This window comes from Schistocerca nitens, chromosome 9 (genome assembly GCF_023898315.1).
Source record: "Schistocerca nitens isolate TAMUIC-IGC-003100 chromosome 9, iqSchNite1.1, whole genome shotgun sequence".
Classification (NCBI taxonomy): domain Eukaryota; kingdom Metazoa; phylum Arthropoda; class Insecta; order Orthoptera; family Acrididae; genus Schistocerca; species Schistocerca nitens.
In genome coordinates, this window is record NC_064622.1 from 302,615,680 (window position 1) to 302,637,933 (window position 22,254).

General features: G+C 38.8%; 1 protein-coding gene across 1 annotated transcript in view; it reads right to left on the reverse strand.

Moving 5' to 3' along the window:
- Positions 1–221: 221 nt before the first annotated feature.
- The window catches only part of LOC126203183 (netrin receptor UNC5C), a 339,422-nt gene continuing 317,389 nt past the window's right edge, over positions 222–22,254 (reverse strand). Inside the window, exons 12-15 of the mRNA XM_049937425.1 lie at positions 22,042–22,188; positions 21,117–21,385; positions 10,418–10,519; positions 222–3,444 (exon numbers count right to left, since the gene is read on the reverse strand). Of these exons, the coding sequence (XP_049793382.1) occupies positions 3,273–3,444; positions 10,418–10,519; positions 21,117–21,385; positions 22,042–22,188 (690 nt within the window). The 3' untranslated portion in view covers positions 222–3,272. The remainder of the gene's footprint in view (positions 3,445–10,417; positions 10,520–21,116; positions 21,386–22,041; positions 22,189–22,254) is intronic.

The window sequence follows — 22,254 nt, forward strand, 5'->3', positions numbered from 1 at the left end:
CCATTTCCAGTTATTTCAATGGAACATCATGCACTGTGCATTCTTTCTTGGAATGCATGTCTCATAAATAAATATAGTTTATGGCACAATTAAATCTTATCTGAATGTTCAAAAACTCACTGCAAAGCATTTACACATACAAAACAAGATATTATATTATGGTCTTCAGATTATATGACTTTATAGCTAGAACACTTAAAACATGAATTTTTAATGACAGCTTTATTTTATTATGGTTAAACTAAAGTACAGTTCTCTCATTATCTAACAGAAACACAAAATGTACATACATACAAGCAAAATAGTTCTGACTTTATGTAGAAACTCTGTACAAACATATTTACTCTATCTGTTTATATCTTTAATTGACTTTGTTACAATATAAAACAACTCTAAATATAAACGAATTTTAACAGCAGAACAAACAGTCCATCATGCGTGCTGGCCTAACAAGTGACAGTAAGCAGTAACAAAAGAAACATAAGCTATACACACATTACCATGTCTTACACAAAAACAACAGCAGCCCACACATTTAGGCATATACTTTCTTTTGGAATCTTCACACATCCAGTTTGAGACAGTTTATTTAAAGACTTGTAAGTCAAAATTATATGTTATGGATTTCAAATGTATGAGATGGTCACAGAAATCATGCACTTCTAAAACCAATTAGAGTACATAATATCGTTTTATTTCTGAGCAGTAGTTTCTGAGCTTCCTGAATGATACAGAACCAGACAGAGCTGCAGATAAGACAAGCATTTTTAGTTTGTACTTCTCTTTTTCAAAGAACCTCATCTTCAAATTACCATTAAGGAAAATGCCAACATGAAACAAGATTTGGGAACATGTTATTCAATACAAGGGGAGACTTGTTCTTTCTCTTGGAACAAATAAAGGAATTCCATTGTCATTAACAGTCTTCTGTGTTCTTATGTTACCAACACAATAAATGAATATGTGCAAAAGAGAAATGTAATTGCGTCACAACATTTCCCTTATTGTTTTGTAATCCATTAGCTACTTAACAAAAAGAAACCAAACATAGGGTGTGATGGTAACCATGACACCGACTTTAAATTTTAAATTGATGTACCTAACAGGGGTTGAGAGGGTAGTTCTGCTGGCCCTGTGCTGAATGACATGTTACCCCAATACAAGAAGTAAATATGCAGAAACATACTTCAGAAGATAGTGACAAAATTGAGCAACATTGAATTGATTAGATGCAGCAGTTCTGAGTAATTGTTTTAGTCCCACTACAGAGAAAATCATCTCACTGTACAAAAAATAATAAAGTCAGTTTACTATTAGAATAGGTCCCTATTCCGCCAAGTGTACGTCAACCAGGCATTTAAATGTATAATCGCTAACACTTTACAGCATCACAGCTGATTTGTAAAACTGCAGAATTTCTATAGTTATATTTTATAATTTAAGTATTTAACAATCACCATAGAATGACTCATGGATCAGAAGTGAGTCAAACATGTAACTGAAATGAAGGAAATGCAGAGATATACTAAATTTTGTACGAATCTTCGTTAGTCATAGCATGTCTGACTAACAAATTTTGCCACATTCATAGGCATGGGAAACTCTTTCTTCTTTAAAATTAAAATTCATGACATCTAATAAACATGTTTCCAATTAAGAAATAATTTACAAACATAACAGCAATATGCCTATTGAGGGTGCAGGGGGCAACACAAAATTCTATAATCATTGCAGCTTATCCAGTACATTATAAGCACAAATGTAGTAAGAAGGTAAAACTGTAGATTATGTAAGTAGGCTGTGAAAAACATTTTTCTTTAGTTGTTTTCTATCCACGAATGAGGTTTTGGAGACTGTAACACATCAGAAGATATTTAGAGCTATTCCACACACAAATGCTTACAAGTATTGATTTTATTTGTAAATATTGGCTGCAGGATGACAACAGTTGATTCTAAAGTGGTAAAATAGGTAGCATCCCAGGATTTCATTTGTTATATATTCAGTACTGCACTGTTAATGTTGCCTGACTGAAAACAGAAACTTTCATGAGATATTCACACAGCAAAGATGTTTAAACCTCAGAAGACACTATCTGATTTACAAAATTTAGTTGAGATCTACATGTCTGCAAGGCAGCTGGTATAAATCCAGGATGCATTAAATTTTGTTTTCCAGAAGCAATGTGAAAGCTATATATGCATAGTTATATCTACAAAAAAAAATAACAAATGAAAGTGTTACATGTATTTATCCTAAAAGTGGAAACAGCTTCATTTTCAAGACAGTTCAAAACGTAACATTACTTTCTGATATAATTTCCATATAATATCCACTGGTTTACAAAATCTTGTAACATTATCCAGTTTCCTCACATTGTGTATATTATTTTGATTTTCTGGGCAAAACTGAAAATAAATATAAAATATACTTATTTTGGTCCCAGAACTACTATATACTGGAGCTGATGGCTAATTAAGCTTCATCTGTGGACAAATAAGTGCTATTTTTGTACTTAGTGGATGCACTATGGGTTTGACAATCCTGTAGATGTTTTTAAAAAATAATTCAAATCCTGTCACCCTCTGCCAACTGCTGTTTATGAAATAAAACTGGAAATATGAGCATTAAAAAAATTCTGAATGTATCTGCAAAAATTACATTAATGTAAGGCACATTTCTTTCAGTATCAGCTGTGTTGTATTTATAACTCAAGATGAACTACATTGTCTTCATTACTCATACAGTATAAAAATGCAATACATATTTATGCTTATTGTAATATGACCTATTGTTTTGAACCCACAGGTAGTGTTACGTAATACACAGTAGTCATAATCCATATAACATCAGTACTGTAGTGACTCAAAAAATACACAATATAACTTACAGATTCCAAATGTTCTTGATTCAAACTACTTTCTGTTAATTTCAATGAGCTTTTACACATACGACACTACATATGGATTCCTAAATCTCTGATTTCAGAATGTACTCTGTAACTAAAGAAGTTATAATTGTTTAATAGCTTTTTCCAGCACACTTTCATCCACAACACTGTATGCACCGTAACAGTCTTAAAATGTATTACACAAATAGTTACTCCCACCAGTAAGGAGCTGTTTTCTGTGAAATATTCAGTCTCTATGGCAGGAAGCAGAACCTCATGTCTTTGCTTATTGGTACCTTCAGTTATCAGTACCACAAGAGTACTGCAGTGTCTGTAGAAAGTGCCAAAAGCAATTAATATGTCTGTGTCTGTCTCTAAGCTTTTAGATCCAAGCACCGAGTTCTCGTTCAAGGAGAGCTGCAGCATCAGAGCGCCCCATCAGCCGCAGCACATTGAGCAGATCAGGAACAGCAGAAGGTTCCCTGTGCCTTGCTTCCCATAAATCCAGAATGTGCTCTGTGGGGCTAGCTTTAGTTGCAAAATAGTTTATGTACCTTTAAAAGAAAAGAAATTGATCAGGCTTCCATGGAATGCTGAACACATACTCAAATAATTTCATTTTCATTTATTAAAAGTGAGTTCATATATCTAGGACATGCAAAAAATGATAGAAAAAATATTCCAAGGAGTCCATGCAGCTTTTCACTGATAAAGAAGTTGTTTTCTTGTTAGTATGGTGCTTGTTGCTTATGAAACAAATTTCAAGCAAAGGTAAATCTCAAATAATTTATGGTTTATACAACCAGTATTTGAGCAATATGTTGAAAGAACCTAATATCTTGCACTTCAATACAGTGTTTATGTAACAACACATATTTAGATCTGTTTCTGCCCCTTCTTTATTAGCTGCAGTGGCAAAAGATTGAGTCTCTTTCTGTCTCTAGCAAACTAGTGACTAATATAACTGCCATGAAACAGATCAATATACATGGTGATTCTATGGTAATTTTACAAACTTTCTGGGATGATGGAGAAGGGTAAATGTGTCAATTTGAGGTAGAGGACTGTGGTCCAGAAATTACTGAGATGAACGTGACAAGAAACAAATTTCCAGCAAACATGACCTTTAAGAAGCATACCTTAAAGCTATGAGCACTTCTTCATCTCTTCTAGGGAACAAGTGCTCATAGCTCATAAGGTAATGCATTTTAGAGCCCATATTTAGTACAATTTTTTTCTTTTTTTGGTTCCTACTACATCCTCCCAAAATATGGAAAGCAAAGAGCTTGCAGTAGAAGAGGTCAATTGTCAGAGGCATCAGAACAATTTTTGCTTATAACTATTGTCTTGTCATTTCTGGAATATGGTTCCTTATCTCAAATTGATACAATTACCCTTTTCCATCATCCCTGAAGGTTTTGTAACACTATCCTGGAATCACTCTGCATATGCAGAGCCTCAGGCTGTTGGCCAGGTGTGCCACCAGTTGTAGTCTAGACCATCATTCACAGTGTAACAAGAGTTGCAAAAAGAAGGACAGGACTAAAGTAATGCTTTATATTTTCCATCTGCTCAGGTTTTGTAGTAATGTAACAAATCTGATTTTTTACACTAGTATTCCAATGTTCTATACCCTTTGAAAATATCAGCATATTGTAGCAATAGTTTTACCATTTGAGAAAATGGCTAATATTGTGCATATCAGATGAAAGGCTATTGTAGAATTTCTCATTACCGAAGATGGAACCAGTATTCACATTCATGATAGAATGAACATTGTTTTAGAGAATCCTACATTGGACAGCAAAATGGCAAAATTTCAGCATTTGTATCTGTGAGGAAGCTAGTGGGTGATAGCCATTGGCAGACTGAAAGCATAGCAGCTGATTTTGTGCTGCAGTTACTGCACCATAGATTCAGTGATGCTTATCACCAGGTATCAGTTGACCAAGTGTATCACTAGCTTTCAGTTTCTAAAGACAATCAGATTATCATTAATGATAAAATGGGGCAACTTAAAGATTTGCATTGTTGAGTGATGGGAATGCTGATCAACACGAAGAAAGAGATGAGGGAAAACGTAAGTACATACTTCTCATGTTGCTTCAAAGCAGGAGAATAATACTTTTCAGACATACAAGGGGGTACCCAAAAGAAACCAAACTATTTTCTTTTAATGGCAAATGAAATGACACAATTTCAGAGACCTTACTGGTCTCATACAGATATGATTTTATTTTTTAATGTGTTTGTTCACATTTTAAGCACAAACCTTCAACCCCTTTTAAAGTACCCTCCACATGCACTAATACACTTGTCTAATGCTTTATTCCATTTTTCGAAACATTGGCTAAATTCATCTTTTTTATACTTAACAGTGCTCCTATAATTTTTTCCTTCACCTCAGAAACATCAGCAAAATGCTTTTTTCATTCCAGGAAACAAAAAAAGGTATATGGGACATGGTTGGGTGAGTATGGAGGAGTGAGGAACAGGGGGGCATATCACTTTTGTCAAGAACTGTCATAGAGACAGGACTGTGTGAGCAGGGGCATTATCATGATAGAAAAACCAGTCACCTGACTGCCACAAATCAGGCTGCTTCCACCACACACTATTGCTCAGGCTTTCCAAAATTTCCACGTAGAAAGCTTGGTTAACTGTCTGGATCCCAGGGAGGGGACATGGGGAATATCAGCATTATTTTAATGTTTGATTTCACTCGACAAGCTTTGTATGGATGAGGCATCTTGAAATGTCTTCCACTGGCTTCATTTTTGCTTTTATTCAGGATTGTAATCACAGCATCAAGTTTCATCACCTGTGATCATTTCTGAAAAAGTTTGGATCATTTTGGGGCTGTTCTTTCCAAGCACAGCATGTTTCAATGTGACCTTGTTTTTGCTCAACAGTCCGCACGCAGTCTTGTCATGAATTTGGTGGCCTACCTTACCTTGCCATTCCCAATTCTTTTGTCAAAATTTTGCACTGAACTCCATCTCACCCCTGATAGCTCCAAAATTTCTTCAATAGTCCATTGCCAATCTTTGTTGTTTGCATGAATGCTTTCAACATTTTCAGGTGTTTGGACCATGAAAGGATGACCAAAATGAGGTTTCTATTAATTGACATTTCATCATTTTTGAAACAATGAAACCACTCAAACACTTAAGTTTTCTCCATAACATCATCCTTTTATGCTGTTTTTAACATTTCAGGAGTGTCTGTTCCACTTTTTATAAGCAAAAGTAGAATTTCTCTGTCAAACGCTGTTCATGAAATCAGCCACTGCAAAAATGACAATTACTATAAACTCTGCCAAAACTAGTGCTGACCTTCCTCAGTGAAGGTTGTCAGCTTACTGACTCTGCAGTGTTCACGCTATGCACTCCTAGTGGCAAAATTCAGTACTAAAAAAGCTCTGCCCACCAGAAAATCAGTTCTGTTTCTTTTGGGTACCGCCTCATATGATGGTGGGTGGCATACTAGCTGTTTCCACTGAATTTTAAACCAGAAAGGCAGTCACTGGAATTACTGTGCATAATTTCACTAACCTAGAAATCTATAAGAAATACGAGGTGCATTCAAGTTCTAAGGCCTCCGATTTTTTTTCTCCGGACTGGAAAGAGATAGAAACATGCGCATTGTTTTAAAATGAGGCCATGTTCATTGTCAATACGTCCCAGAGATGGTAGCACCGTACGGCAGATGGAATTTTACCGCCAGCGACGAGAATGAGAACTGTTTTAAATACTTAAAATGGCGACGTTTTCCTTACTTGAACAGCGTGCAATCATTCGTTTTCTGAATTTGCGTGGTGTGAAACCATTTGAAATGCATCGACAGTTGAAGGAGACATGTGGTGATGGAGTTATGGATGTGTCGAAAGTGCGTTCGTGGGTGCGACAGTTTAATGAAGGCAGAACATCGTGTGACAACAAACCGAAACAACCTCGGGCTCGCACAAGCCGGTCTGACGACATGATCGAGAAAGTGGAGAGAATTGTTTTGGGGGATCGCCGAATGACTGTTGAACAGATCGCCTCCAGAGTTGGCATTTCTGTGGGTTCTGTGCACATAATCCTGCATGACGACCTGAAAATGTGAAAAGTGTCATCCAGGTGGGTGCCATGAATGCTGACGGACGACCACATGGCTGCCCGTGTGGCATGTTGCCAAGCAATGTTGACGCACAACGACAGCATGAAAAGGACTTTCTTTTCGTCAGTTGTGACAATGGATGAGACATGGATGCCATTTTTCAATCCAGAAACAAAGCGTCAGTCAGCTCAATGGAAGCACACAGATTCACCGCCACCAAAAAATTTTCGGGTAACTGCCAGTGCTGAAAAAATGATGGTGTCCATGTTCTGGGACAGCGAGGGCGTAATCCTTACCAATTGCGTTTCAAAGGGCACTACGGTAACAGGTGCATCCTACGAAAATGTTTTGAAGAACAAATTCCTTCCTGCACTGCAACAAAAACGTCCGGGAAGGGCTGCGCGTGTGCTGTTTCACCAAGACAACACACCCGCACATCGAGCTAACGTTACGCAACAGTTTCTTCATGATAACAACTTTGAAGTGATTCCTCATGCTCCCTACTCACCTGACCCGGCTCCTAGTGACTTTTGACTTTTTCTAACAATGAAAGACACTCTCCGTGGCCGCACATTCACCAGCCGTGCTGCTGTTGCCTCAGCGATTTTCCAGTGGTCAAAACAGACTCCTAAAGAAGCCTTCGCCGCTGCCATGGTATCATGGCGTCAGCGTTGTGAAAAATGTGTACATCTGCAGGGCAATTACGTCGAGAAGTAACGCCAGTTTCATCGATTTCAGGTGAGTAGTTAATTAGAAAAAAAATTGGAGGCCTTAGAACTTGAATGCACCTCGTATGACAGAAAGTATCTTTTAGGATCAGGAAGATTTGAACTCATTGGATTTTTGATGGGGATTAAACAATCTATACTATGCAGTACATCAGCACCTTGAATAAACTTACAACACATCTTTGCCAAGTCTGAGGAATGGAGGCAGAGATTTTTATGATATTGGAATAAACAATGGCTGTTTGTAAAGTACATATCTTTGGATGGAGAAGAGGGAGTGGGTAGGGGAATGATGGTATAAAACTGAACTTTGCACATTTGTTAGTCCTTCTCTACATAAAATTCCTCTATGTTTATACATTTTCCCCCAGTAATGATCTCAAACGACAAACAGTACAATTCTTCCAAAGTATGTTTTACTTGCGAGGAGGGGAGAATTTGTGTGTTTCTAATATTTGCTCTTTCTTCATTTCTGGTTGATAATGGTGAAGCCAACATTTTTTCTGCTGCAGATGTCATGCACTGCCCCCTTTAAATGGGCATAACAAATTAGAGATCTATTGGGCTGATATTTTCATCACATGCAGTAAATTGTGCAGATTGTTGTTCAATGATTCTAATGACAAATTCTCTGATAATCGTTTGGAGGCTAACAAAGAGAAAATGCACTAAAAAACAAAGAGCAAAAGAAAATTAACCATCATGAGGAATATGTGTCATACAAATAAGTCATAAGAACCAAATTTCCTACATTCAGGCAACACAAAAGTTTCCAAATTTTGACAATCATTTGTTCCTCTATCAGAAATGATTTGACTCTTCTTGATGGGTTGTCAAGATGACCATAATGAAACTATCTTATCCACATTTTCACAGTCTCATACACAAAAATAATTTAATTGTAAATTTTCTTCACCAACTTCCCTTACAAATGCGAGTAACAAACCACTGCATGTATGGTCTCATCACACTGGCCATCTTGCATCTTTCTGTTACAGCAATGTCACAAAGTGACACACCTCAGAAATACTTACATGAAAGGTAAGTAACTATTCATTATGACTGTGATAATATGCCAAGTAAATTTACTTCACTTTCTTGAGAATACAGCCATTTTTTCCACGAGCATTCAGCACTTAAAGGTTTCACACATGTGGATATGACTGTATGATACCAAGTTTCAAAAGATATACTATGAACTTCCATAAGCATTCACTTGCCCCTGAAATATTATTTACAGTGAGAGCCTTTCATACAATACACAAGCACTACCCATACCATATGTGTCACCTAAAAGTGATTTGCTGACATTATGTTAAATGCTGCAAAACTGGCCCAGAATTTGAGCTCAGTTAGTCAAGATCAAACTTTTACATTGAGCAAAGGACCAATTAATTGCAGTAGATTAAAATGTACATGATAGCTTTCCATTTATTTAATTAGCTTTGCTCTGGCTTCAATTCCATATTCTGTCTTGAGTGTGTGACATACAAATAGTTAAAAACATAAATAGAAACAATAACCTTATTCCTCTTGTCAAGGAGCCTGTGTTAGAGAAATCACAAAGGTATTAGCATAGTTTTCATGACAGATATTGCCTCCAGTATTCTGATAGAATGACAACTGTCTGAATAGGTCTCCAGTGTCAATATACCTTTATTGTAAATCATTAATTTGGTAAAATTTTCTGACTTGTTTATCTCACTCACACTCAATCAGTATGTATAATTTTCTTTTGCTCTTAGAATTTTAATACGTGTCTGACATCACTTTTTTTGGTTATAGTTTGTTAAGTAATAGCTGCAGTTTTTCTAAGTAATATTTTTCCAGTATTTTCATTATTTTATTTACTTGCAAGAGTTTTCATTCTGTTCTTTCATAGATTCCTTCATCATGCTATTATTATTTTTTTCACTGAACTTAGTAGAGCTATGTCATATTGTTTTAGCATTTGACATAAGAAACTATGCACTCTGCACATTGTAACTCCGTGCTGTGCAAGAAACTATGCACTCTGCACATTGTAGCTCCACGGTGTACAGACTCTATATGGGAACCAAAGGAAAGCCCATCTACACATTTATGAGCAACTGGATTTTTTTCATTGCTTTCAATTCCAATGATGAGATGTCTGTCAGGTAATGTGCCGTAGCTTAAGATATGTTTGTCAGATACAGTATGTGCACTACAGGGCAGAAGAATGTTCTGTAACAGGCGGAACATTACATTAAACATCTCTAGTAAACAAGTAAATGTACTTCAGTGTTGCTCATCAATATCTATTACACATTTGTTGTCTACTCTGATACAAGCTAGTACCTCTTAAATGATTTCTTATTTCTATTTTACACTGTATTTGTGTTCACAACCTCATACACTTAATTACATCTGTTACTTTAAAGCCAAAAAGTTTTTACACTTCTTTATATTGATTAGTGAGTATATAATTCCCTTAACTTGTATTTTTATATTTTTTAAGTTAAGTCACTGAGGGATTATTATTAAAAATAGTAGTTTCACTCTTTGTACTATGTAACTCTTTGCATTGCAACTTTCAATCTTCTATTGATGCATAGGATGAGTACTAATTTTCTACTTTACGTTTTAATGTTTATTCAAAACTGATTATCTTTTGAATTAAGAATACTACCATGATTATGATTAATTCTTATACAAAGAAATGAAAAGGACAAACTACCTGTCAACACCCAGTTGTCGAGCAAGCATACGCCAGTCATTTCCCCTTGCATTTGGAGGATCTAGGCTCTTAGCCAGCTGCTTGCAGACTGCGCGCGGCACCCTGAAAAATGAAATGTAATTTGTTATGATTAGACTAGCAAGGTGGATATTAGAGGACAGTAGCAGAATATATACAACAAAAATACATCTTCTATTTTATCTGTAATATGCATTAACTAAAGTCTGTCATGCACCATACCTATTACTAAGTGTATACGATCATTCCATTCCATATCCAAACATATTGTTACAGTGAGGTATTTGTAGAAGTTATTCCAATTGTACTCACTGATAATGTAGTCATAGGCTACCACAACATTATTTGAAATTCTGAGAGTAACAGGGATAAAATAGAGGGAGCAAAATATTATCCACAATTTGTCTGGAAACCAGACCACAGTTGTAGGACTCGAAGGGAAGCAGTTATTGAGAAGGGAGTGAGGCAAGGGTGTAACTTAAACCCAATGTCATTCAATCTTTCCATTGAGCAAGCTGTGTAGGAAACCAAGGAGAAGCATTCCATGTGGGAAAAATATATCTAAAAACAAAGATGATGTGACTTACCAAACGAAAGTGCTGGCAGGTCGATAGACACACAAACAAACATAAACATACACACAAAATTCAAGCTTTCGCAACCAACGGTTGCTTCATCAGGAAAGAGGGAAGGAGAGGGAAAGACGAAAGGATGTGGGTTTTGAGGGAGAGGGTAAGGAGTCATTCCAATCCCGGGAGCGGAAAGACTTACCTTAGGGGGAAAAAAGGACAGGTATACACTCCCACACACACACATATCCATCAGCACATACACAGACACAAGCAAACATTTGTAAAGGCAAAGAGTTTGGGCAGAGATGTCAGTCGAGGCGGAAGTACAGAGGCAAAGATGTTGTTGAAAGACAGGTGAGGTATGAGCGGCGGCAACTTGAAATTAGTGGAGGTTGAGGCCTGGCAGATAACGAGAAGAGAGGATATACTGAAGGGCAAGTTCCCATCTCCAGAGTTCTGACAGGTTGGTGTTAGTGGGAAGTATCCAGATAACCCAGACAGTGTAACACTGTGCCAAGATGTGCTGGCCGTGCACCAAGGCATGTTTAGCCACAGGGTGATCCTCATTAGCAACAAACACTGTTTGCATGTGTCCATTCATGCGAATGGGCAGTTGGTTGCTGGTCATTCTCACATAGAAAGCTTCACAGTGTAGGCAGGTCAGTTGGTAGATCACGTGGGTGCTTTCACACATGGCTCTGCCTTTGATCGTGTACACCTTCCGGGTTACAGGACTGGAGTAGGCGGTGGTGGGAGGGTGCATGGAACAGGTTTTACACTGGGGGCGGTTACAAGGGTAGGAGCCAGAGAGTAGGGAAGGTGATTTGGGGAATTCATAGCGATGAACTAAGAGGTTACGAAGGTTAGGTGGACAGCGGAAAGACACTCTTGGTGGAGTGGGGAGGATTTCATAAAGGATGGATCTCATTTCAGGGCAGGATTTGAGGAAGCCTCTGTACTTCCGCCTCAACTGACATCTCTGCCCAAACTCTTTGCCTTTACAAATGTCTGCTTGTGCCTGTGTATGCGCGGATGGGTGTGTGTGTGTGTGTGTGTGTGTGTGTGTGTGTGTGAGTGTATATTTTCCCCCCTAAGGTAAGTCTTTCCGCTCTCGGGATTGGAATGACTCCTTACCCTCTCTCTTAAAACCCACATCCTTTCGTCTTTCCCTGTCGTTTGGTAAGTCACATATATATATATATATATATATATATATATATATATATATATATATATATATATATATATATATATATATATATATATATATATATATATATATCCCACGTGGAATGTTTCCCTCTATTATATTCATATCATTAATTTGAACCCAACAATTACATTTGTTATTGTCACTGTTGCATTTCGAAATCTCTTATGTCGTCTTATTTTCTCTTTCCGTTTTTGCCAGTAGTTTCACTTTGTATTCACCTTCTCCTTTTTACCGTAATCTACTATACAATTTTATCCCGCCTATATATACTCAATAATACGTAACCCACTTCCAAACCATAAACAAAAATTTTTTTCCGCTTTCAACACTACCGCTGCTATAAAATCCACCGTTTCCAGTTCACAAACAGTTCCTTTCACCTATTAAACAGCCATTTCGGCTAGTTCTAATAACTTTCGCTTTATTTCCATTTCCGTTTTTCCCACATCACTGATCATTTTTAGCCGATTCCCACAGGTTTTAACGTCATTATTTCTTCGTCAGACAATTGTTAGCCTAATTTTCATAATCTGCCACCACAAAACCACTCCTTTAATACCTTTACACGCAGTTTCTTCGAAATTTTCCCCAATTTCTCCACCCTTTAACGTGTTTTGGCGGCAACACAAACACATAACCTTTTTGCACATCGTTGTCCACCAACCCAAGTTCACCACAGGATCAACATAGCCCAGCTTTAACCAACACTTTTTCGCCGTTTTTCACACCAGATCTCCAGTTGCTTTCTAGTTCACCTTTATCCCTCCCCATATATTTTTATTTTCATTGTCATTTCAGCCTCATGTTACACTTTCCACCTTCTAATACCATGTCACCCCCACAACACCCCCACAATGACCCCATTAAGTTTTATTTACATTCCCTCCGCAAACATGCCTTCACCCTAGCCAGATTACGCTCCCATATTTTATTTTCTCAGGCTTGTCTGACATTTGGCATTACCCCTAAAGGTCTCACACTTAAAGTTCCCATCTCTGGCTGCAACCCTTCTTTCCATCAGTCCCTATACCAGTTCCAAACTGAACAATCCATTGCCCTCACGCACCTAATCATTCACCTACACATCAACTCAGCCAATGAACACACCTGTCAACTCCTATCCTTAATAAAAGTCCTCAATCTTTCCTCTCCCACATCCACACCGGCTGTTCATAGCATCCTCCTACAGACCAACTGCAAATTAGAACAGCATGCCACCCTCCACCTCAAAAAACTATCCAATCTCCTGGTTTCCCACCTCCGGAAAGGCAACTCACTCACCCTTCACAACCTTTCCAGCATACCTCAACCTCCTCTCATTGCACACAAACCCAGTCTCTCCCATCTACTCAATCTCCCACTTCCAGCTCCAGTCCCTCCAAAACCTCAAAATTCCAGTCAACACAATCTGGAACCACAGCACCCTAATTCAGTAGTTAACCTTTCCTCCAAACCTCTCTCCCAATCCGAAACCTCTGTGCTATCCAAAGGCCTCACCTTCAGCCCCACTCCCAGATTCAACCAAACAGCCCTCGTCAAAGATTTACTGTCCTACACTCGTACTCTCTGCTGGAAATATCACTTTACCACGAAGAAAAATGATCCTAATCCCACTCCTAATCCAACTCCCCAAGACACTATCCAAATTGAACCCTGCCTGGATCAGTTCCGTCCTCCGTCACAGCGGGACCCACCTCCTCTTCCTCAAAATCACCCTCTATAAACCTTCCAGGAATTTCTGACTTCCAGCCTTGCCTCTCAATTCTTCTTAAAAACCCTTAATCCTACTCCCAACATCACCACTGCTGAAGCCCAGGCTATCCGTGATCTGAAGGCTGACCGATCCATCGTCATTCTTCCGGCGGACAAGGGTTCCACGACCGTGGTACTTGATCATCGGGAGTATGTGGCTGAGGGACTGCGTCAGCTTTCAGACAACACCACATACAAAGTTTGCCAAGGTAATCCCATTCCTGATGTCCAGGCGGAGCTTCAAGGAATCCTCAGAACCTTAGGCCCCCTACAAAACCTTTCACCTGACTCCATCAACCTCTTGACCCCACCGACACCACGCACCCCTACCTTCTACTTTCTTCCTAAAATACACAAACCCAATCATCCCGGCCGCCCCATTGTAGCTGGTTACCAAGCCCCCACAGAACGTATCTCTGCCTACGTAGATCATCACCTTCAACCCATTACATGCAGTCTCCCATCCTTCATCAAAGACACCAACCACTTTCTTGAAAGCCTGGAATCCTTACCCAATCTGTTACCCCCGGAAACCATCCTTGTAACCATTGATGCCACTTCCTTATACACAAATATTCCACACGTCCAGGGCCTCGCTGCGATGGAGCACTTCCTTTCAGGCCGATCACCTGCCACCCTACCTAAAACCTCTTTCCTCATTACCTTAGCCAGCTTTCATCCTGACCCACAACTTCTTCACTTTTGAAGGCCAGACATACCAACAATTAAAGGGAACAGCCATGGGTACCAGGATGGCCCCCTCGTATGCCAACCTATTCATGGGTCGCTTAGAGGAAGCCTTCTTGGTTACCCAGGCCTGCCAACCCAAAGTTTGGTACAGATTTATTGATGATATCTTCATGATCTGGACTCACAGTGAAGAAGAACTCCAGAATTTCCTCCCCAACCTCAACTCCTTTGGTTCCATCAGATTCACCTGGTCCTACTCCAAATCCCATGCCACTTTCCTTGACGTTGATCTCCATCTGTCCAATGGCCAGCTTCACACGTCCGTCCACATCAAACCCATCAACAAGCAACAGTACCTCCATTATGACAGCTGCCACCCATTCCACATCAAACGGTCCCTTCCCTACAGCCTAGGTCTTCGTGGCAAACGAATCTGCTCCAGTCCGGAATCCCTGAACCATTACACCAACAACCTGAAAACAGCTTTCGCATCCCGCAACTACCCTCCCGACCTGGTACAGAAGCAAATAACCAGAGCCACTTCCTCATCCCCTCAAACCCAGAACCTCCCACAGAAGAACCACAAAAGTGCCCCACTTGTGACAGGATACTTTCCGGGACTGGATCAGACTCTGAATGTGGCTCTCCAGCAGGGATACGACTTCCTCAAATCCTGCCCTGAAATGAGATCCATCCTTCATGAAATCCTCCCCACTCCATCAAGAGTGTCTTTCCGCTGTCCACCTAACCTTCGTAACCTGTTAGTTCATCCCTATGAAATCCCCAAACCACCTTCCCTACCCTCTGGCTCCTACCCTTGTAACCGCCCCCAGTGTAAAACCTGTCCCATCCACCCTCCCACCACCACCTACTCCAGTCCTGTAACCCCGAAGGTGTACACGATCAAAGGCAGAGCCACGTGTGAAAGCACCCACGTGATCTACCAACTGACCTGCCTACACTGTGAAGCTTTCTATGTGGGAATGACCAGCAGCCAACTGCCCATTCGCATGAATGACACACAGGCAGACAGTGTTTGTTGGTAATGAGGATCACCCTGTGGCTAAACATGCCTTGGTGCACGGCCAGCACATCTTGGCACAGTATTACACCGTCCGAGTTATCTGGATACTTCCCACTAACACCAACCTGTCAGAACTCCGGAGATGGGAACTTGCCCTTCAGTATATCCTCTCTTCTCGTTATCCGCCAGGCCTCAACCTCCGCTAATTTCAAGTTGCCGCTGCTCATACCTCACCTGTCTTTCAACAACATCTTTGCCTCTGTACTTCCGCCTCGACTGACATCTCTGCCCAAACTCTTTGCCTTTACAAATGTCTGCTTGTGTCTGTGTATGTGCGGATGGATATGTGTGTGTGTGGGAGTGTATACCTGTCCTTTTTTCCCCCCTAAGGTAAGTCTTTCCACTCCCGGGATTGGAATGACTCTTTACCCTCTCCCTCAAAACCCACATCCTTTCGTCTTTCCCTCTCCTTCCCTCTTTCCTGATGAAGCAACCGTTGGTTGCAAAAGCTTGAATTTTGTGTGTATGTTTGTGTTTGTTTGTGTGTCTATTGACCTGCCAGCACTTTCGTTTGGTAAGTCACATCATCTTTGTTTTTAGATATAAACCAAGGAGAAATTTAGAAATGGAAGTAAAAACTTTGAGATTTGTTGATGACATTATAATTCTGTCAGAAATGGCAAGGGACATGAAAGAGAAATGGAACTCATAGTAAATATCATTGGAGAAAAAGCAACGGCTAACTATACTCTTTGAATGAATTATTTATTGCATCATAATTAGTTCTGGACCTTGACATATCATCAGAAGATAATGAGGATTTATAATTCAAATTTCACATCAGTGTCTTGAGAAAAGGTTTTACTTTATACATTACAGTATGGAGATCTGTATCACTGATATAAGACAAGGAGAACATGAGCTAGACTAAAGGCAAGATCAGTGTATGATGATGTACGTAAAAGGTAAAATCAGATAAAATGTATATTTGCGCAGGACAAGTTCAGTGATTCAGATTTGAAATTTGTAGGTAGTGTGATGTAGTGATGATACAACCTATTAGCACCATTTCTAATAAAACTAAGAATTTGCTAATTTTTTAAATGTTTGACCACAAAAGGGAGTTACACTAAACGTGATGTATCATATTGTAAGATTAAATGCTTCAGAAACGTGGAAACAATAAACTGACACAGAAGTTGGGAATCTCCAGATATTCAAAAACAAAATAAAACAGTATTTTATAACATTTAGCAGAACATTTGGATTGTGAGATGAAAATTCTGGTTAACACCAATGTTAGTAGTATAATGGTTTCTGACGTTGCCAGAACATAGACCTATGTAGCAGTGTAGTCTGCTATCGATGAAATTAAATGACTTATTAGTATGAAGTAATAGATAAAAACAGCATCTGTATAATGCAAGAGGAAGAGTAGTAACTCTTTTTTTAAGTAGCTACTTTTCCCATAATATTAAGTACCAACCAAAATTTTCAGTGTAAGTAGATTAGCACTAGTCATCATTTTCAGTGGTTTATTCTGACAGTTAATGTATAACTTGAGTGATTTCACATCCATAAATGCCCTCCTTCATGATGTACTCATAATTATGGAATATGGTGTGTGACTGAATGAATTATTGAATTTGGCACAATTTTTAACCTTGCAGAACATCTACATCACACTCGGCAATCTACCCAATTGTGTGTGGCAGAGGAAACTTCTGGTACCACTAACTGATCCACCCAACCCTGTTACATCTACAAATGGCAAGTGGGAAGAATGATTGTCAGTAAGCCTCTGTATTAACTCTAATTTCTCAAATTTTCTTGTCGTGGTCATTTTGGGAAATGCATTTTGGAGGAAGTAATATGTAGTCTGACTTTCTGGAAAGTGTTCTCTCAAAATTTCAATAGTAAATCTCTACATGATACACAATGCCTCATTTCTAATGTCTGCCACTGGAGTCCATTGAGAATCTCTGTAACACTCTTGTTCTGAATAAACAAACATGTGACATTTGTTGGATCTTGTCTCTCTCTCTCTCTATCTATCTTTCCTAGGATTCCTATCTGGTATAGATCATATACTGATGAACAATACTCAAGAATCAGTGGGAAAAGTGTCATATAAGCTACTTAGGCCTACTTCATGGATGAGTTATATTTCCTCAAGATTCTTCCTCTGAAGTCAATATATTACAGTAAATACTGTTTCCAGCAGTTTGTTATCAATAATGCAGTTGTATAGTAGTGGATTTCTTTTCGTATGTGTGTGCATTATGTTACATTAAACAATGGAAAATCCAGGATGGAATGTAACAGTATTATGAAACGTGGAGATGCTGAGTGGCTGGAACCAGAGATTGTTGTCATCTGTGTGTGACTTGTGTGTGTGTGTGTGTGGGTGTGTGTGTGTGTTTTGTCTGTTTTTGACAAAAGCCTTGTTGGCCAAAAGCTAACTTCTTGACAGTCTTTTTGTTGTGCCTTTCTGCGACTTGATATGTTACATTTATTCATGTTCACGGTGAACTGCCAGAGCCAATACCATTCATTAATCCTCTGCAAATCAGTACTATCTTCTGGGATTGCTACTTTCTTATACACAATTGCATTATCTGAAAACAGTCTTAAATAGCTTCTGACACTTTCCACTAGATCATTTATAAACTGTGTAAACAGTAACAGTCCCATCACACTTCCTTGGGGTATTCTGAAAATTACCTTTACATCTGTCAGTCTTGTTCTGCTAAGCGTGATGTGTTAAGTCCTGTCTGCAAGGAAGTCTTGAATGCAGTTGCAAATCTGGTCTGATACTAGACAAGCTCATAGTTTTTTTCAATAACTGACAGTTGGGTTGGTGTCAAATGCCTTCCTGAAGCCAAGGAACATGGTATCAAACTGAGCGCTATTGTATACAGCTTTATGGATCTCATGGAGGAACAGAGTCAGCTGAATGAAATTTTCACTCTGGCACATTGTGTGCAATGATATGAAACTTCCTGGCAGATTAAAATTATGCAGAACTGAGACTTGAACTCCCGACCTTTGCCTTTCATGGGCAAAGCTATCTGAGCTACGCAAGCATGACTTATGACCCATCCGCACAGCTTTACTCCTGCCAGTACCTCATCTCCTACCTTTCAAACTTTGCAGAAGCTCTCCTGCGAAACCTGTAAGACTAGCTGGAGGAAAGGATATTGCAGAGACATGGCTTAACCACAGCCTGGAGGATGTTTCCAGAATGAAATATCTGCAGCCAAATGTGCACTGACATGAAACTTCCTGGCAGATTAAAACTGTGTTGCAGACTGAGGCTCAAACTTGGGACCTTTGATTTTTTTACAGGATGTCTCTCCAAAAAGTCATCAGACATTTTCTGTGGAGTTCCAGCAGATATTTGCAATTTAATTTTTGCATTGTATAGCTAGAGTCAGTGCAAACAAATAGTGCTCATCTCGTTTTTCACGTGACAACCAGTGTTGACGGAAAATGTTAGTCTATTCTCATTACAAATAAAATGTTTTAACGTGGAATTTTATGTGCCCTTTGAATAGAGTGGTCCCAGATTAGTCTAGTGGAATATTTGTTTTATTAATATGTGTTAATAGGGACCATAAAACTCCAAGAATAACCAGTAGTCCAGCAGTGACAGCAGTGCCCTGCTACAGCCAACCAAGGAGCGCTGCTGAGTTACTGCTGCATTGCTGTTTATCCTTCATGTTTTATTACCCCTATTAGTACAAAGTGATAAAATGAATGTTGTATTAGACTAATTTGGTAGTACTCTATCAAATGGGCATGTAAAATTATGTTTTAAAAATAATTTTCCAACCAACACTTTCTGTTGATACTGAGCATCACGGTGAAAGATATGATGAGCAGTAATTGTTTGGGCTGACTCCAGCTGCACAATCCAGAAATGAAATTGTGAATGTCTGCTGAAACACCAGCTAAAATGCACGTGATGACTCTTAGGATAGACACTCGATAGAGGAGGTTTTTGTTGTCCAAAAAGTATCATAATTATTGAGCATAAAAGATGTTCCATAATTCTACAATAGACTGATGTCAATGATATAGGCCTATAATTATGAACATATGCCCTATGGCTCTTCTTAAAAATGGGAATGGTCTGCACTTTTTTCCCGTAACTAGGTATAAAGGATGTATCAGAAAGAATCATCCAATTTAGGAAATCATAACTATTACATTATTGAGGTATATGCATGAACAACAGACTGTTGGAAAGAACAAACTCTTGAGTTTTACATGGTTCCTGCTAGATAGCATCAGTAAAAATGGTGTCCGGACAATAAAAAGATCTTTTTGTTCTACATTTTGCACAGTGTGTGTCAGTAATAACTACTGAGTGTGACTTTTGTACTAGGTATCAGTGGATCCTCTTACAGCACAGAGCATTAGATGATGGCATGAACAATTCAGAGAAACAGATTGTTTGAGCAAAGACAAATTGCAAGGCCGTCCCTTAGTATCTGACACAGACGTTGAACGCATCCACCATAGTTTCACAAGGAGTTCGCAGAAATCCATTCGCTGTCCTTCATTTACCAGCAGGATAGGGCACTGCCACAATGGCATCTGGAAGTGTGAGAAATTTTAAATAAAAGGATTACTGGACAATGGATTGGTTGCATTGGACCAAAATATTCAGCCTTACATTACTGGCCTCCAAGGTCATCAGATCTGACTGTATGTGATTATTTCTTGTGGAGATTTATAAAAGAATCTATGTGTGTCTGTTACTAACAACAGTGAATGAACTGAGACATCACATAACAGCAACTGTGGAAGCTATAACTCAAGACATGCACACTGAAATGTGGGAACAATTTGAATACCGCATTGACATATGGTATGAAAAAACAAACTCATTTTATATTTTTAGGCTTTTTACTCAGATTGGTTGACAAAATTTTACTCTAAAAGTCATTGAACACTTCTCTCACTGTTCTTCTTACACTCATTTTTCTTTGCTCAGCTGGTGCCAAGCAATAACATAACAACTTTTTGTGTGATGAAGACTATGGCATGAAAAACAGTTTCAATTTGACGTCTTTCAAAATATTCCACATAGTATCTGTCTTTACTTTTGGTGCCACTGCTCAGTTACACACAACAAACATTTTTGTCATTACAGTTTAGGACTTTGTGGCACAATTATTAAGCTAATGGGTTACTTTTAGTTTTGTTTTATTCTAAAGTACTCAAAATAGTGAGGTATTATGAATACCTTGATTAACATATCATTGAGTTTTTTCAGTGGCATCTAATGAAATCTGGTGGGTAAGAAACCATCAAAACTGGCAGACAATTTGCAACTGTAATTACCACATAATATTGCTAGTACTCACAGTGCAATTTCAGTGCATTGTAAAAGGAAATAATGGATACAATTAACATGTGTACCTGAAGGGTGAATGTGAAGCACTAGCTGGGGATGACCTCAGAGAGCTGCAACCACTGCTTGTAGTAACGGTCAGAGTGGTGAGGCCAGGGGTTAGGGGCACTGCACCAAGGTCAGGCTGCACCCTTAGGACAACTTTGCTGTTGTTACCCTGCTGGCATGCTGCTACTGAGAGTGACAATGGCTGTTGTGGCACTGTTGAGCGTTCCAGTGAGAATGAGCAGTGCAAGTGGCCATGACTTGGGTTCCACACATGCTGGAATGGTATCTCCTGAAACAGAGAGATGAATAACACATCATATATAAAGATTTTTCTAAAAATCTTAAATCTACCTATGACTGTTCTCTTTGCAGAACACCTGACAAAAGTGCACCAGATGAATAAATCACTCTTTACAGCAAGAGACAACAGGCAACCTCTCACTGTTTAGAGAAAGTGTGAAGCATAAAAAGAAGCTATTGAGCACTAACTCAAATTTTGGAAAATAATAGTATAATTTTAAATTACCTATGTTCTAAAACTATCAAAGAAGAATGTGACACTGCAAACAGCTTTAAAATGGACAAAGAAGTTTTTACAATGCAGGATTAAAATTATTTTACAAATTTTTTCTCCTAATGTCCATATTAATGCTTTATGAAGGAAGTGATTTAAAGTCCTGTCAATGATAAGGTCATTAGAGATGAAACATAAGCTCAAATTAAGGAAGAACAAGGAAGGAAATTAGCAATGTCCTTTTAAAGGGCACTATCTCAGCATATTCCAGGGGTAGTTTAATTAAAACATGGAAAATATGAATTTGGGCAGCCAGACAGAAATCTGAACTGTCGACATGCTTTATAATGTACTATCAGAAAGCTCTTCAGATCCTCACAAAATATATGCATAGTGTACATAAAATAGAAAGCTAGGGTACTATATCTCACCTGATGTCCAGCTTGTGGTTTGCTGTGCCAGCCAGGTCCAACATCTTCAAGGCTCAGTATGAGGGGTCCACCACCATCCTCAAAGTGCAAGGTCCTAGGAAGGTCCAGCAACTGTGCACCTAATGTTGCCTCTTCACGTTCCACGCTCTAAAGTGAAATTGTGTATTGTAAGCCTTCAGATATACTGTGACATGCTAATTACATTTAAAGGAA